We start from the raw sequence: 16,095 nt of genomic DNA on the forward strand, positions 1-16,095 counted from the left end.
TGTTGATTTCTTATGTTGCGCCTGAAAGTGAATCCACACAACCACAGCCAACTGATATTCAACCAAGGTGCTAAGATACACATTGAAGAAAAAACAAACTTCTCCATAATGGTGCTGGGGAAATTGGAAATTGGTTGTCTATGCACAGAAGAATGAAACCAGACCCCTACCAATCACTCAGTAGTTACAAAAATCAACTCAAAAAGATTAAAGACCTAAACGTAAAACCTGAAACTATGAAAATACTAAAAGAAAACATAGAGAAAACATTTCCAGACATTGGAATGAGCAAGTATTTTTTTAACACAATCCCAAAAGCACAGGCAACTAAAGCACGAATAGAGAAATGAGATTACGTCAAACTGAAAAGTTTCTGCACAGCAAAGAAAACATGCTAAGTGAAATAAGCCAGACTTAGAAAGTCAAGGGTCGAATGTTTGCTCTCATTTACAGAAGCCAGAGAGACAGAAATGAAAGGAATATTGAAAAACAAAAAGTGGGAGGGACCTCATGAAAATAGAAGGAAGACCATTAGAGTAGAGGAAGGGGATCAAGAGGGAGGAGGAGGGAGGGCCATGGGGAATACTGGAATAATACATGGGGAATCTATCAAACTATACGATGTCTATGTATTTAGCAAATACACTAGAATGAATCATGAATATATGTAATTATAGTTTTCTAATTAAAATAACAGTAATAATATTAGAAAGAAGATCTGTAGATGAAAACAAGAAGCCCAGGGGATATAGAAGGGGAGGAAAGAAAAGGTACTAAGGAATGAGATTGATCAAATTTAGTTGTGTGAAAAAACAAATGTAAGGATGGGAAAGGCAGTGGAGCACAACAGACACTAGTATGGCAATTTGTAAATCAATGGATGTGTAACTGATGTGATTCTGCAATCTGTGTATGGGGTGAAGGTGGGAGTTCATAACCCACTTGAATCAAAGTGTGGAATATGATATGTCAAGAAATTTGTAATGTTTTGAACAACCCACAATAAAAAATTAAAAAAAAAAAAAACAAAACAAATGTAACATAATGAATCTATTATGTAAAATTCTAATGTGCTAAAAACAATGAAAGAAAGAAAAAGGACAAATAAAACAACAAGTGCTGATGTAAATGTGAAGAAAGGGGAACTCTTGCACACTGTGGGTAGGAATGGAAACTAATCATTATGGAAAATGATGTGGAGGTTGTTCAAAAAAGTAAAATCTGTGCTGCCGTATGGTCCAGCAATCCCACTACTGGGTATACATCAAAAGGAAGGATGTATGTTGAAGAGACACCTGCACTTCCACGTTTTCTGTAGCATTCATCATCACAAGAGCCATGAAACATGATCAACCCAAGTGTCCATCAACTCATCAGTAGATTAAAGAAAATGTGGTACATATATGCAATGGAACACTATTCAGCCTTTAAAGTGGATAACATTGTCATTTTTGTCAACATGGATGGAACTGGAGAGATCATCATGGTTACTAAACTAAGCCAGACACAGACGACAAGGGCCACATGATAGCACTCACATAGAATGTGAAAAGGCTGATCTCATCTTAGAGGCAGAGAGTGGGACCCTGCTTGGCAGAGGTGGAGAGAGTAGAGGAAGGGAGGGACAGGACGAGGTTGGTGGTGGGTACTAATTACAGTTAGATAGGAGTAAGAAGTTTTGTTGTGCTAGTGCATCTCGGGGCAACCATAGATAATGATAATGGATTTTGTGTTTCAAAAAACTAGAAGTGATTGAAGGTTTTCACCATAAACATTTGAGATAGATATGATTTATCTGATTTAAACATAACAATATATCCATGAATCAAAACATCCCATGGTACACCATAGTAAGCACAATCGTTATGTTTTTAACATATCAGCTTAACAAACAAATTTAGACTTTAGAAATACATAAAGAGATCAAAACAAACATAAAGTAGAATTAGAGCAATGTTTTAGTATTTTATTGTTTTGTAATAGTCCTAAACATTAGATTGCAACATTGTCATCAAAATAAAGATGAGTTGACAACTACTACTTTGTCTTAAATTTCTTTCAATATGTTGGGATGAAATAAAACCAGGATAGTTAGTGCAAAAGTCCTGCACATCAATTAACCTCTTCATGCCAACTTCATGGACTACAGAAAAGAGAACCTGGCCAGCAACTTGCCTCTGTGTCTATTGTAGGGAAAGAACTTTAATGAACCTGTGTAAATCTCTGGCATCATAAAATGATAATCATCATTTTATATAACCTCATCATGCAACTATATCCAGTGTATGACATAAAAATGACTTTAAAAAAGCATATGTGTCTGAGCCTAGGTTTTTATTCTTCAAAAAGGAATTAAACAATTTTACCTAGTGGAAGTAATGAAATTGTGTCTTTCTTCCAATAGAAAAAAAAATAGCAGCATGATGTTCCTTAGTAAGATAAGAATTATTTTTGACAGAAAAGATAAAATAGCTAATGCTTCTATGGTAACTTTAAATTTATAAAGTATTTTCCTGTGTTATGATTTGTGACCTTCATGACAAACTGGTTGAGTAGAAATTATTTCATCCTACGTCCCAGAGCAGTGAAGCTCACAAAAGTGATTTAATGGGGTTGCTCAGCTAGTCTAGGGAGGGGTCAGTATTGAAGTCTTCCCTTTTCTTGTAAAATTCATGGGTAGCAATATATACTTTGGAAGTCAGATGGGCTGAGTAATGTTCTGGGTTGGGCTAAACCCAGGAGAGGTTGGCTAAAACTCTGGACATCCATTCTGATTCTTCATTATTTGAGCTATCTTCCAAGCTTGTCAAATCTCAAATTTTCTGGATTACTATTTACCACTTCAAACGCACCTTTGCAATGTGTCTTCTTTGTACTATGAGGATACTGATGGAAGAGACTAGGCTTATTCATATTCACTTCATCCACAACAACTTGCATGTAAGACAACCGAAACAGATACTACTTCAATGAATTAAATCAATTCACTTTTGCAAAATATTTTCATTAAACACCTTCTTTGTGACTTGTTCAATACTAGCTCAGTCAACAAGACAGAAAGAACTCCAGACTGCCTCATAGAGTTCATGAACTAGAGAAGACACACTCTGAACAACAACAGAGATGGAATCTCAGAGACGTTTGCTGTGGAAATTAGAATACAGGATCCAACCCAATGCAAAGGCACAGGAACTAATTTTCCAGAAAGAAAAATTCCTGAACTATTTAATCTGCATTCTTAGGGCTGAAGGGAAATGAGGTAGACGAAGAAGAAAAAAATACACTAAGATGGAAAAACATCCCCTGAGGCATATCTTAAATCCCTCATCTCATTGAACTATCATAACTCAGAAGCAAATCTAATCATGGGATTTAGGCAGGGAGGACAGTAGGTAATCAACAGATTGATTAAATTTTTTTTTTCATGTGGATAAATCCTGCTCTCTTAGATCTTTAGAATACATCTTCACAAATGTATTCAGCCTTGCTATTAAAGCAGAAGGTATGTTATGTGATTCTCTGAAGCCAGAATTTTTATTTCATATATAGAGATTTACTATTCTGTTGTAGCTCAGCAGTAGAGTGCTTGCCTAGCATATGTGAGGCACTAGGTTCGATCCTCAGCATCACATAAAAATAAATAGAGATTTACTACTCTAATTGGCGACTAGCCTGGTTAAGAAACTGGATTGTTAATGAAACCAGTTGGAAAATGTTGTAAAGATTTATTTAGTCGCAGCTGTTTTTTACAACTGCAAATTTTATAGTTAGTTATTACTGTACTTCCAGTTGTAAATTAAGTTTTTATTCATTGGGATTTCCAAGGAGTTGTTATATAAGGTGCCATGAGGTTATATGTGCTATGAGGATACATTTTATAACATCCCATATTATAAAAAAACAATAATTTATATTGCTTTATGGAAAGTACTTTATTTTTAATTTTTTTTTAATTTTAGGTGTAGATGGACACAACACAATGCCTTTATTTTTATGTGGTACTCAAGATCGAACCTGGGTCTCGCCCGTGCTAGGCAAGCACTCCACCGCTGAGCCACAATCCCAGCCCATGGAAAGTACTTTATACATGTAATTAAAACGTGATATTCTTGCAGCATACAGTTTTATGGTAAAAATTGGTTCAAAACTCATGTATATACATAAACTTCCAGAAGGACACATTTTCATTATATGTAGATAAGTACTGAACAATCATTGAGTAATCCCAATGGGATATTGTTACATAATGAATTATGTACTTGCAAATTCATATTTTGAAACCCTAACTAACTCCTAGGACCTTAGAACGTGACTGAGTTTGGAGATGAAGTCTTTAAAAAGGTAATTAAGATTAAACAAGGTCATAACAGGTAGGGTGCTAGTTCATAGGCCTGATGTCTTCATGAGAAGAAGAAACAGCAGGAGTGCGTGGGCAGAGAAAATGTCATGTGAGGACAGAAAGGTGGCAATCTGTAAGCCAAGGAGAGAGGCCTCCAGAGAAACCAAACCACCAGCACACAGACCTCAGACATGCAGCGTCCAGAGCTGTGAGAAGATGAACTTCTGTTATTTCAGCCACTAGGTCCAGGGTGTTTTGTCATGGTAGCCTGTTATGACTGAATTGTGTCCTCCCAGATTTAGATATTGAGGCTGTAGCCCCAATCTGAATATCTTTGGAATAGGGTCTATATAGAGATAATTAGGGTTATGTAAAGTCATAAGGGTTAGTCCCAAATCCAATGAGACTGACATCCTTATAACAAAAGGAAAATACACCAGGAGTGAGTGGCAGAGAAATGGCCATGTGAGTGAGATCATCCAAAGCCTACAAGAGATGCCAACACCAGGAACAAATTTTCTAGCAACTTGACCTTAGACTTCTTGCCTCCAATAATGTGAGAAAATTACTTTTTATCATTTGAACCAACTAGTTTATTTTTGCTATGGCAACTCCAGAAAACTACACAGATACATATTTTATGGTCATAAATATACATGTACAAATATATGCATGCTGACTGTCCAGGTAGCATCAAATTATTTAGATTTCTATTTGAAAACAGTGAGAAAGATTTTATTATGACTTTACAAATTGGAATTTTTGCGAGATTAAAAATGAGGATGAATAATTTATGTTTTTGCAGCCAGATTGTATCTGAATATTAATTAGAAAAAAGAATTGTTTTCAAGAAGTGAAGTCAATGTATGGATACCTTCAAATTTATAAACAAAAAATGTTTTGGACCTATTCACAAGTTTATTATTTCAGCTTCTAGAGACAATAAAAAATCTTGGGCTTATCTTACCTATAACCGCCAAAGAATATTACATTTGGACTCTTCTGTTTCAAATTAAACTTTTCTTATATAGCCATTATCTTTTGTCATTTATCAAGTTACCTTAAGAAGCTTTTTGTGGGCTTAATTAAGTATGACTAATTTTCCAATGGTACAAAGAAAAATTAATTCCTTAAATATTTAATCCATTTATGACTCAAAGTGTCATTTTCTGAATGCGGCTATTCAGTTCTTAGAATTAATTACCCTTTGAATTAAAGCTGATTTTTCAGACTTTCAAGACATATAGTCACATCTCATAACACTGCTTAAATTCAACACTTCATCTGCTCACCGAGAAAATGTATTCTGAATGCTGTATTCAAAATCACAATCTGACCATGGAACTAAGGCTTTTTTTTTTTTTTTGTAAGTTGGTAATGACCAAGTGTGCCTTCATCCTCACCTCCATTCTTACTTAGGTTTCCCTCTCCTTTCCCTTCATTCAGGTGTGAGTTAAAAGTTAGCTGCCTTCTATTTGCAAAATCACTATTCTTCTTCATTGTAACTGTGTTCTCCTCAGCTCATCCTGAACCTCGCCTGCTTCCGAAAGTCGTTCCCCAGGGAAGACAGTAGACCGCACAGTCATTGACCCCTCCCTGCCTCCTGTATCACTGTGGAACATGGAAAGCATCCAGGACTTAATTACACAGCGCCTATTTGTTCTCCCCAACTATGTTTGAAGGCTATCCAAAACCAGAAGCAATGTTCTTCAAGAGGATATTCCCTAGAACACAAGGGGATCTTAAATAGGAGCATCTAACACCCCCCAGAAGTGGACTCCAGATTCCCATACAAGAAAACTGCAGGACTGAGCACGAGGCACCAGGAAACCACATGTGCATACTTGAGCAGCCACACAGGAAAGATAACCACATGGGCGCGAATCCTGAGAGCTCGGGGATTCGTTAGTGCTCAGTGGGCATGTAACCAGCACTGAGATTATAAAATGTGCTGCTTGACTCAAGTTCCAAAGGTGAACAATCCCTCTGACTGAAATTCAAATCCCCTAAGGTACATCAAAACATCGCACCATTATAAATTAGTATTTAGTGCTCACATGTACACGTGTGAATCGAGGGGGAAATTTATCTCTAGATATCGTTTTCTAGCAATAGCAATAGCATCGGTAACTGAAAAAATATTTCCAGAATAATTCATTGAGCAGTCTTCTTTTCCTTCCACCACTCCTCCCACACACCTTTGATTTATTTTTTTTTAATTTTTTATTGTTGGTTGTTCAAAACATTACATAGTTCTTGACATCTCATATTTCACACTTTGATTCAAGTGGGTTATGAACTCCCATACACCTTTGATTTAATAGACAATTATTTACATTGCAAATATGAAACACAAAATGGCATGTTAGAATTTCTAGTTCCAGCCACTTTCAATTGCTTTGAAATAAAATGCATTTGTTGAAAAGAGAAATAGGAAAAAAAATGAATTAAACACACTAAACTCCTGGTGGCTATGCAAATAGAAGTTGCCAGCCCTGGACAGTAGGCAAGTTCGGCCAGAACGGGCATCATGGCAGGGTACCTACCACCTTTCATCATCCCCACTTCATAGCATTTGCGGAGCCGGCAGGCCTGGCAGCTCTTCCTCCTGTTTTTATCAATCGTGCACTGGTTGGTAGCTGGACACATGTAGTCATTATGCCCTATTAAAAGCAAGAGGACAGAATTAACATTATTTCAAGGACTTTACAGGGAAACTGCTGGATGATGTTTTCATATCACTAACTTGGCTTTCCCAAGTTGCCACCTTGATCTGCCCTCCTTCTCTCCATGCTAAGTGCAAATAAACCTCAGCTGGACTTAATTTTTACCTCAGCCGATTGCTCCAGGAGGTCTTTGGACAATCACCTTCTGGAAGCTCACACAGCCTAGATAGAGCTGTATCACGTCTCACCTGGGCCCCGAAGGTCAAGGTTCTCGGTAGGTGAGATGTTTTGTCTGGGTTTTGTGCTTTTACCCAGGCCACTCAATAAAATTGTCCAAATAGAGCTGCTAGAAATCAGATTTTAATAATGAGTTTCAAGGTGGTCCTTCCTAAAACATAAATTAAAGGATCTTTAATTAGATACTCAAATGAAACACAGAAGACCTAAATTCAAGCAGGAGGGTGCTGGGTGTCCCCAAGGCTCATCCTTGAGTTAGTCGGTCACTTACTCACTGGAGGGTGCAGAGCAAACTGCTGGACATCTCTGAGCCTCCCTTTCCTTCTCTCTAACCTAGAGACGATATGGTGTTCACTACCTAAATTATTGTAAGACTCAAATGTGAGAATACATGTCCACGTGCTTGCATCCAGTCAATCACAGGAAGTTTCTACTCTAAGATTCAGAAGTCACCTCCACTTCTTTATCCATTAAAAGAACTCTGGTTTGTATTGTGCAGAATATTAAACTTCACTAATTAATAAGTACGTTTTTATATAAGTCTAATTGTCTTAGGGAAGTATCCTGGATTTAGACTAAGGAAATAATATGTACTGTTTAAAAACATGTTTCCCATTCTCCCACCCCCAAAACTGAATGTATACATACTACCCTCTAATTCAGATTCTCTGCTATGGTCTTTATCTTCCCATTTAGTAAGGACGAGATGCATCATATAATGAAAAGTTTTAATACAGATCTCTTTGTTCTTTATTCAACATAAGAGCCAAACTTGATTAAATAGGGTGGAGGGGGGGCTTGACAAGAAATGCTGGCCTTATAAAACTTGTTCCTCCATCTTTAGATATACATTATAAAAGTTACTGTATAAACAGACTTCAGCTCAAATTATCATCTGCATTTAACTATTCAATGGAGTTGTAAACTTGGAACTTTGGCAAGAGACCACACACTGCCTCAAATATCCAGGCACAGATATTATTTTTAGAAATGTCCTTATTAATAAGGACAAATTGTGGAAGTAATAGAGCCAGGAACGAAATTTGTCTGGGCAGATGCTAACTCTAAGCAAAAGGTGCATTTTTCCTGGTACCATAAAGATATGGTTAGTGTTTGGTCTTCTATGGGGTTTATTCAGAATACATTAACGTATTTTAGCTCAAAAAATGAGTATAAATTAAGTTAATAATGACTTAAGCCAAATATTATGTTGACTCGCTTTCTCCCCTAAAAGCAGGTGTTTTGCAAGCCAGAGGAAGATGGGAGAACTGAATTGGATGACAGGCCAATTGGCTAAACCTTCTATTTGGATTTGTCATCCACTGGATATGCTTATCTTTATAGAACCAAGTGAAATTCTTCAACTAACATGTTTAATACACAAAAAGCACTGGACTTGTGCAGTTGAATTCATTCCTTAACAAGAATAAAAACAGATGCACAACGGAATCACTTCATAATGCAAACCTATTTTGACAAAGCTGGGTTTTCTTTTACCTGAAATACATTAAAAAGCATTGATAAACTGATGAGAAGAAATATTTAATAGCACCTATTTGATATCTACAATTAAAACAAATTCTTCTTTTTTAATTTTTAACTTGTTATTGTTAGATACACATGATAGTAGGGTGTATTTTGACATATTATTCATACATGGAGTATGACTTAATCCAATTAGGATCCCATTCTTGTGGTTGTACATGATGTGGAGGTTCACTGGTGGTGTATTCATATATGAACATAGGAAAGTTATGTCCTTCTTAACCAAATACCAACAACAATTAGAAGAAGAAGACCAACAAATAATATTTTTTTTCCTTAATGAGTATAATTTGGTCAATGGGTGTTATTAAGGCAATTGATTTAATTTGCTTTAAGAGGAAATTCTTCTTTAAATCTCATTTAATTTGTGGGTAAAATACTCCAGAAAAATCCTATTGAAGTACTTTTTTTAAAAAGCCAACTTACACCAGTGATATTTGCGAAGCATTCGTGTGTTCACTGTAGAGACCCAAGAATCTGCATACCTGTGACTAAAGGCTGAAGCTATGAGTCATGTTCAGGTGAAGGTTTGAAAAATAATAATCACTATTTTCTTGTCCACCAAAACACAAAAATGATGAATAGGGATGTAGCTCAGTGGAAGAGCACTTGCCTAGACTGCACCACACCCTGGGTTCAATCCCCAGCACTGCAAAGGTAAAGATCAAAAGTAAATAAAAATGAGAAACCTTTGGGGGAATCTATAATTTGAGTAATAGGAAGTAGAGGGACAGCAGGTACAGCAAACAACCAGAGAGGCAGAGAGTGGGGGGAGAAGACACCTGTACACAAGAATCATCAGGTTCTCGGGGAACAGAGGATTCACATGAACTTTGCCTTCAACATGTCTGAGTTCTTTTCTCTTGATTTTTTCTTTTTCCTTCTCTTATTCTCCCCCTTTTGGTAGCAGATGATTTTTTTTCTTTGTTACCATCACTCAGAAAGTCTACATTTGTTAGCTACGAAAATAAGCAATGACCCATAATCAGAGATTTAAAAGGAATATAAACACAGGCCATATAAAATAAGCAGTAACATGAGAGAAACCCACTACTGTGGGTCTTTCCTTTTACGACCTTTTCCTTAGTACTTTCTTGACAGTCATCTCAGGCCGAGTTTCTTTCCCAAACTTCAGATTTCTGTGTCCACCTGCCCTCGGTCCATACAGACTTGACTCACAGACTCTTCAGAAGGAACGTGCCCAGTGGGATTGACTGTTTTCTTGCCTCAGCAGTGTGTCCATACCCACCACACCACCACGAGACCAGAAACATGGGTGTTATTCTAGATCTTCCCTCTTCCTCAGTGGACCCTCCTTCCATACCCCTCATCCTTCACATGTACACAGACACATGCACAGAGAAATCAAATCCATTCTTTTCTAACTTTTTCAAAGCAGACCAATTTCTTCCTATGCTCACCCTCACTACTGGCGTCTGTACCATCTCCCATCTGGATCGCCACAACAGCCCACTGTGTGATTCCCTGCCTCCAACTTTCCCCTGTCAACCTTCTCACCATGTAGCCAGTGATTTTTTCAAAACCACACACCATGCTACCACTATCCTGAATTATATTCTTACTTGCCTCCAAGGACTAAGGATAAAATCCAAAACCCCAACACAGCTTACAGAGCTCTTCCCAGCTCCTCCCCAAGATTCTCTCCACCCTCCCTAAGGCATTCCTGGGTTCCAGCCATGCCTTCTGTCCAAGTATGCCAAGCTCCTGTCACTCTCAGGACTTTGCATGGGCTCCTTTTTCTTGTGGATACTGCACCCTCCCTACTCTTGCATGGTAGGTTCCTGTTCATCTTTCAAGTATGCATATGAGATATGGATTCCTCTGAGAAATCTCCTCTGCCCTCCAACCATGCCTAGTTTATGTCCTATTAGCACTTACTACATTAGACTTGATTGCTTTTCTCAATTCCTGGATGGACTATATCTGTCTCATCCATTACCATGTGCTCAGCACATTCTCAGGCACACAGTGGAGCTTAGTGAGTCTGTTAGATGACCCAAAGAAACATACTAATGTTCTGTTGCCCCCTCCTTCATCCTGTCTGAGGATCACAGGCTTCTTTATATCAGGGTTCTATAAAAAAAGTAATGACTGACAGAAAATCAGTCATCAAGGACACAAACAATAACAAAGGCTGAAGAAGATGTGAAGAAAGAGGAAACCTTTACCCTGTTAGTGAGATTGTAACTTAGTACATCCACTATGGAAAGCAGTATGGAGGCTCCTCAAAGAGTAGCATGGAACCACCATACAAGCCAGCTATACCACTTCTCAGCATTTATCCTGAAGAATTAAAATCATCTTACTTTAATGGTATATGCATACTATGTTCATAGCAGCATAATTCACAATAGCCAATGTACAGAACCAGCCTAGGTGTCCATCAACAGATGAACTGATAAAGAAAATGTAACATACACACAATAGAGTTTTATTCAGCTGTAAAGAGAAATGAAATTATGTCACTTTCAGGAAAACGGATGGAACTTGAGAGTATCATGATAAGTGAAATAAGCCAAACTCAAAATGTTTGCTCTCATATATGGAACCTATAGAGTAAAGAGGAAAATAAAAGTTGGAGGAATCTCATGACAATTGAAGGGAGATGGGGAGAATAAAGGAGAGGGACCAGAGGAGGGGAAGAGTGGTGGGAAAGGGGAAATACTGGGGAATGATATTGACCAAATTATATTGTTGTATTGTGTGCATGTATGAATAGATAACAACAAATGCCACAATTATGTACAACAATGATGCACCAATTTTTAAAAAAAAGGTGTGGAAAAAAGGAAGCAATGACTGAGAAGATGCTGACCCTGAACAAAGCAATGGCTGCTACAGCTACAGCTCAGGATCCCAAAACTCAGGCCCATGAGAACAAGAGTAAAGATGGCAGGGGGAAGCTGCTCTTCAACACTGACTGGGGCCAGACATTAGCATAAAGGTACAGTTCTTCCCAAATGAGAAGGTCAAGAGCTACATCAAATAGTGTGTGACCCGGGAATTATCTTCACTATGATTTCAAATTTGACGCTGCACTGACATGAGTGAATTTTATGATTGCTCAAAAAAATCAAACATATTCTAATTATTCAAAAGTTTGTTCTTTATAGAGATGTGTTACTGAATTAAAATGTTGTTTCTGTTATCATTTGAATTGAGTATCTACCAAGGACCCAAGTATTCAAGGCATGGTCCCCAGTTTGTGGAACCATTGGGAGATGGTGGAGTCTAGTAGAAGAGAATTAGGTGATTGGGAAGATACCTTCAAAGGGATATTGAGGCCCAAACCCCCTCCTCTCTCTCTCTTTGCTCCCCAACTTCTTTGAGGTGAGCAGTTTCTTCTAACATTTGTTCCTGTCAGGATTTGTGGCCTCTTCACAGGCCCAAAAGCAACGCAGCCAACCAACCACAGACAGACACCTCTGAAACAATGAGCCCAAATAAACCAATCCTCTTTTTGTGTTAATTAATTCAAGTATTTTATTACAGTAACAGAAAACTAACTAGCACACCTTCTAATAATCTGGTTATATATCCATTTTAATGTGGTTCATTGAATACTAATTTCATTTCATAGGGTATTTTAACTTTTTAAAAATGTCTGCTTCATCTCATAGGAAAATACATCCACATACTGAAGCTGAAAGGATGGGAAAAATTCATACCACTCACATGGCCTGCGGAAACATGCAGGGGTTTCCATTCTTGTATCAAATAAAGTAGACGTCAAGCCAAAGTTAGTCAAAAGGGATAAAGAAGGACATATCATATGCTTAAGGGAACCCTACATCAACAAGACATAACAATTATAAATATATATGCCCCAAACCATGGAGCATCTACATTCAGCCAACAAGCTCTTCTCAATTTCAGGAGTCAAACTGACCACAACACAATACTAGCTGACTTTAACACACCTCTTTCACCACTGGATAGATCTTCCAAAGAAAAACTAAACAAAGAAACTATAAAACTTAATAATAAACCAATAATTTAGACTTAACAGACATATATAGTATATTTAATCCATTAATGTGTGAATACACTTTCTTCTCAGCAGCACATGGATCCTTCTCTAAAACAGATCATATATTATGCCACAAAGCAACTCTTAGAAAATTCAAAAAACAGAGATACCACCCTGCATTCTATCAAATCATAATGGAATGAAATTAGAAATCAATGATAAAATAAAAAATAGAAGCTACACTAACACCTGGAGACTAAATAATATGTTATTGAATGAACAATGGATTGCAGAAGACATTAGAGAGGAGATTTTAAAATTCTTAGAGGTGAATGAGAATACTGATACAACATATCAAAATCTCTGGGACACTATGAAGGTAGTACTAAGAGGAAAGTTCATTGCATGGAGTTGATTCCTTAAAAGAAGAAAAAGTCAATAAATAAATGATGTAACATTAAATCTCAAAAACCCTAGAAAAAAAAAACAGATCAATACCCAAAGTAGTAAGACAGGAAATAATTAAAATCAGAGCTGAAATAAATGAAATTGAAACAATGGAAAAAATTTACAAAACAAAAAGTAGATTCTTTGAAAAAATAAATAAAATTGATAAAACCTTAGCCACGCTAATTGTTGGGGTCTGTAAACAAGTCAAGATGGCGCCTGGCATTTTGCCAGAGGGAGTGGTTTGTGAAGTAACGCCAGCGAGCCATTAAGTGTGGAGATTCCTTATTGGTTGACTGCTGTATCTAGTTTATGTTAATTAAGATAATCTGTGTGTAATGGATATATACCCCTCCTGTCCTACAAGAAACGGCTCCCACTCCTGCTGTATCAATGTACACAAGTTGCTCGTCACCCCCCCGGTTATTTTGCTGCAGCCAGACTGCGGCACTAATGAAGAAAAAAAAAGAGAAAACTCAAATTACTAAAATTTATGATGAAAAAGAAAATATCACAACAGACACTACAGAAATACAGAAGATAATTAGAAACTATTTTGAAAATTTGTACACCAATAACAGAGAAAGTATCAAAGACATCAACAAATTTCCAGAGCATTTGATTTACCCAAACTGAGTTGGGACCATATACACAAGTTAAACAGAAAAATTTCAAGCAATGAAATAGAAGATACCATCGACAGCCTATCAACCAAAAAACGCCCAGGACCAGATGGATTCACAGCTGAGTTCTACAAGATCTTCAAAAAAGAATTAATACCAACACTTCTCAAATTATTCCATGACATAGAAAAAGAGAGAACACTTCCAAACTCATTCTATGAGGCCAATATCACACTGATTCGAAAACCAAACAAAGATACATCAAAGAAAGAAAACTTCAGACAAACATCTCTAATAAATATAGATGCAAAAATTCTCAATAAAATTCTGGCAAATTGAATACAAAAACATATTAAAAAGATAGTGTACCATGGTCAAATGGGGTTCATCCCAGGGATGCAAGGTAGATTCAACATATGGAAATCAATAAACAAAATTCATCACATCAATAGACTTAAAGATAAGAATCATAGATCATTTCAATAGATGCAGAAAAAGCATTCCACAAAACACAGCACCCCATCATGTTCACAACACTAGAAACAAGGGAAAATAGGAACATATCTCAACATTGTAAAAGCTATCTATGCTAAGCCCAAGGCCAACATCATTCTAAATGGAGAAAAATTGAAAGCACTCCCTCTAAAACTTGGAGCAAGACAGGGATGCCCTCTTTCACCACTTCTATTTAACATAGTCCTTGAAATTACAGCCAAAGTAATTAGACAGACAAAAGAAATTAAAGGGATACAAATAGGAAAAGAACTCAAACTATCATCATTTGCCAACAATATGATTCTTTACTTAGAAGATCTGAAAAATTCCACCAGAAAACTTATAAAACTAATAAATTAATTCAGCAAAGTAGCAGAATATAAAATCAACACCCATAAATCAAAAGCATTTTTGTACATCAGTGATGAATCCTCTGAAAGAGAAATTAGGAAAACTATCCCATTCATAATAGCCTCAAAAAAAAAATACTTGGGAATCAATTTAACAAAAGAGGTGAAAGACCTCTACTATGAAAACTGCAGAATGCTAAAGAGGTAAATGAGAATACTGATACAACATATCAAAATTAAAGAAGACTTTAGAAGATGAAAAGATCTCCCTTGTTCTTGGATAGGCAGAATTAATATTGTCAAAATGAGTGAAGCAGTCAGAGAAATGCAAATCAAAACCACCCTAAGATACCATCTCACTCCAGTAAGATTGGCAGCCATTATGAAGTCAAAACAACAACAAGTGCTGGCGAGGATGTGGGGAAAAGGGTACTCTTATACATTGCTGGTGGGACTGCAAATTGGTGCGGCCAATTTGGAAAGCTGTATGGAGATTCCTGGGAAAGCTGGGAATGGAACCACCATTTGACCCAGCTATTGCCCTTCTCGGACTATTCCCTGAAGACCTTAAAAGAGCGCACTACAGGGATACTGCCACATCGATGTTCATAGCAGCACAATTCACAATAGCTAGACTGTGGAACCAACCCAGATGCCCTTCAATAGATGAATGGATAAAAAAAATGTGGCATTTATACACCATGGAGTATTACGCAGCACTAAAAAATGACAAAATCATGGAATTTGCAGGGAAATGGATGGCACTAGAGCAGATTATGCTAAGTGAAGCTAGCCAATCCCTAAAAAACAAATGCCAAATGTCTTCTTTGATATAAAGAGAGCAACTAAGAACAGAGCAGGGAGGAAGAGCAGGAGGAAAAGACTAACATTAAACAGAGACATGAGGTGGGAGGGAAAGGGAGAGAAAAGGGAAATTGCATGGAAATGGAAGGAGACCCTCATTGTTATACAAAATTACATATAAGAGGTTGTGAGGGGAATTGGGGGGGGAAACAAGGAGAGAAATGAATTGTAGTAGATGGGGTAGAGAGAGAAGATGGGAGGGGAGGTTAGGAGGGATAATAGAGGATAGGAAAGGTAGCAGAATACAGCAGTCACTAATATGGCATCATGTAAAAATGTGGATGTGTAACCGATGTGATTCTGCAATCTGTAATTGGGGTAAAAATGGGAGTTCATAACCCACTTGAATCTAATGTATGAAATATGATATGTCAAGAGCTTTGTAATGTTTTGAACAACCAATAAAAAAATAAAATAAAATAAAGTGCATTAAGGACCTAGGAATTAGACCAGAGACCCTGCATCTAATAGAAGAAAAAGTAGACCCAAATATTCATCATATTGGATTAGGCACTGATTTCCTTAACAAGATTCCTGA

General features: G+C 37.0%; 1 protein-coding gene across 4 annotated transcripts in view; it reads right to left on the reverse strand.

Moving 5' to 3' along the window:
• Positions 1 to 16,095, reverse strand: part of Esr1 (estrogen receptor 1) — a 387,036-nt gene that overhangs the window by 200,516 nt on the left and 170,425 nt on the right. For all 4 annotated transcript variants that reach the window (XM_071612909.1, XM_071612910.1, XM_071612908.1 and 1 more), the window contains exon 4: positions 6,886 to 7,002. In XM_071612909.1, coding sequence (XP_071469010.1) covers positions 6,886 to 7,002 — 117 coding nt within the window. The remainder of the gene's footprint in view (positions 1 to 6,885; positions 7,003 to 16,095) is intronic.

Source organism: Marmota flaviventris, chromosome 6 (assembly GCF_047511675.1).
Source record: "Marmota flaviventris isolate mMarFla1 chromosome 6, mMarFla1.hap1, whole genome shotgun sequence".
Lineage (NCBI taxonomy): Eukaryota > Metazoa > Chordata > Mammalia > Rodentia > Sciuridae > Marmota > Marmota flaviventris.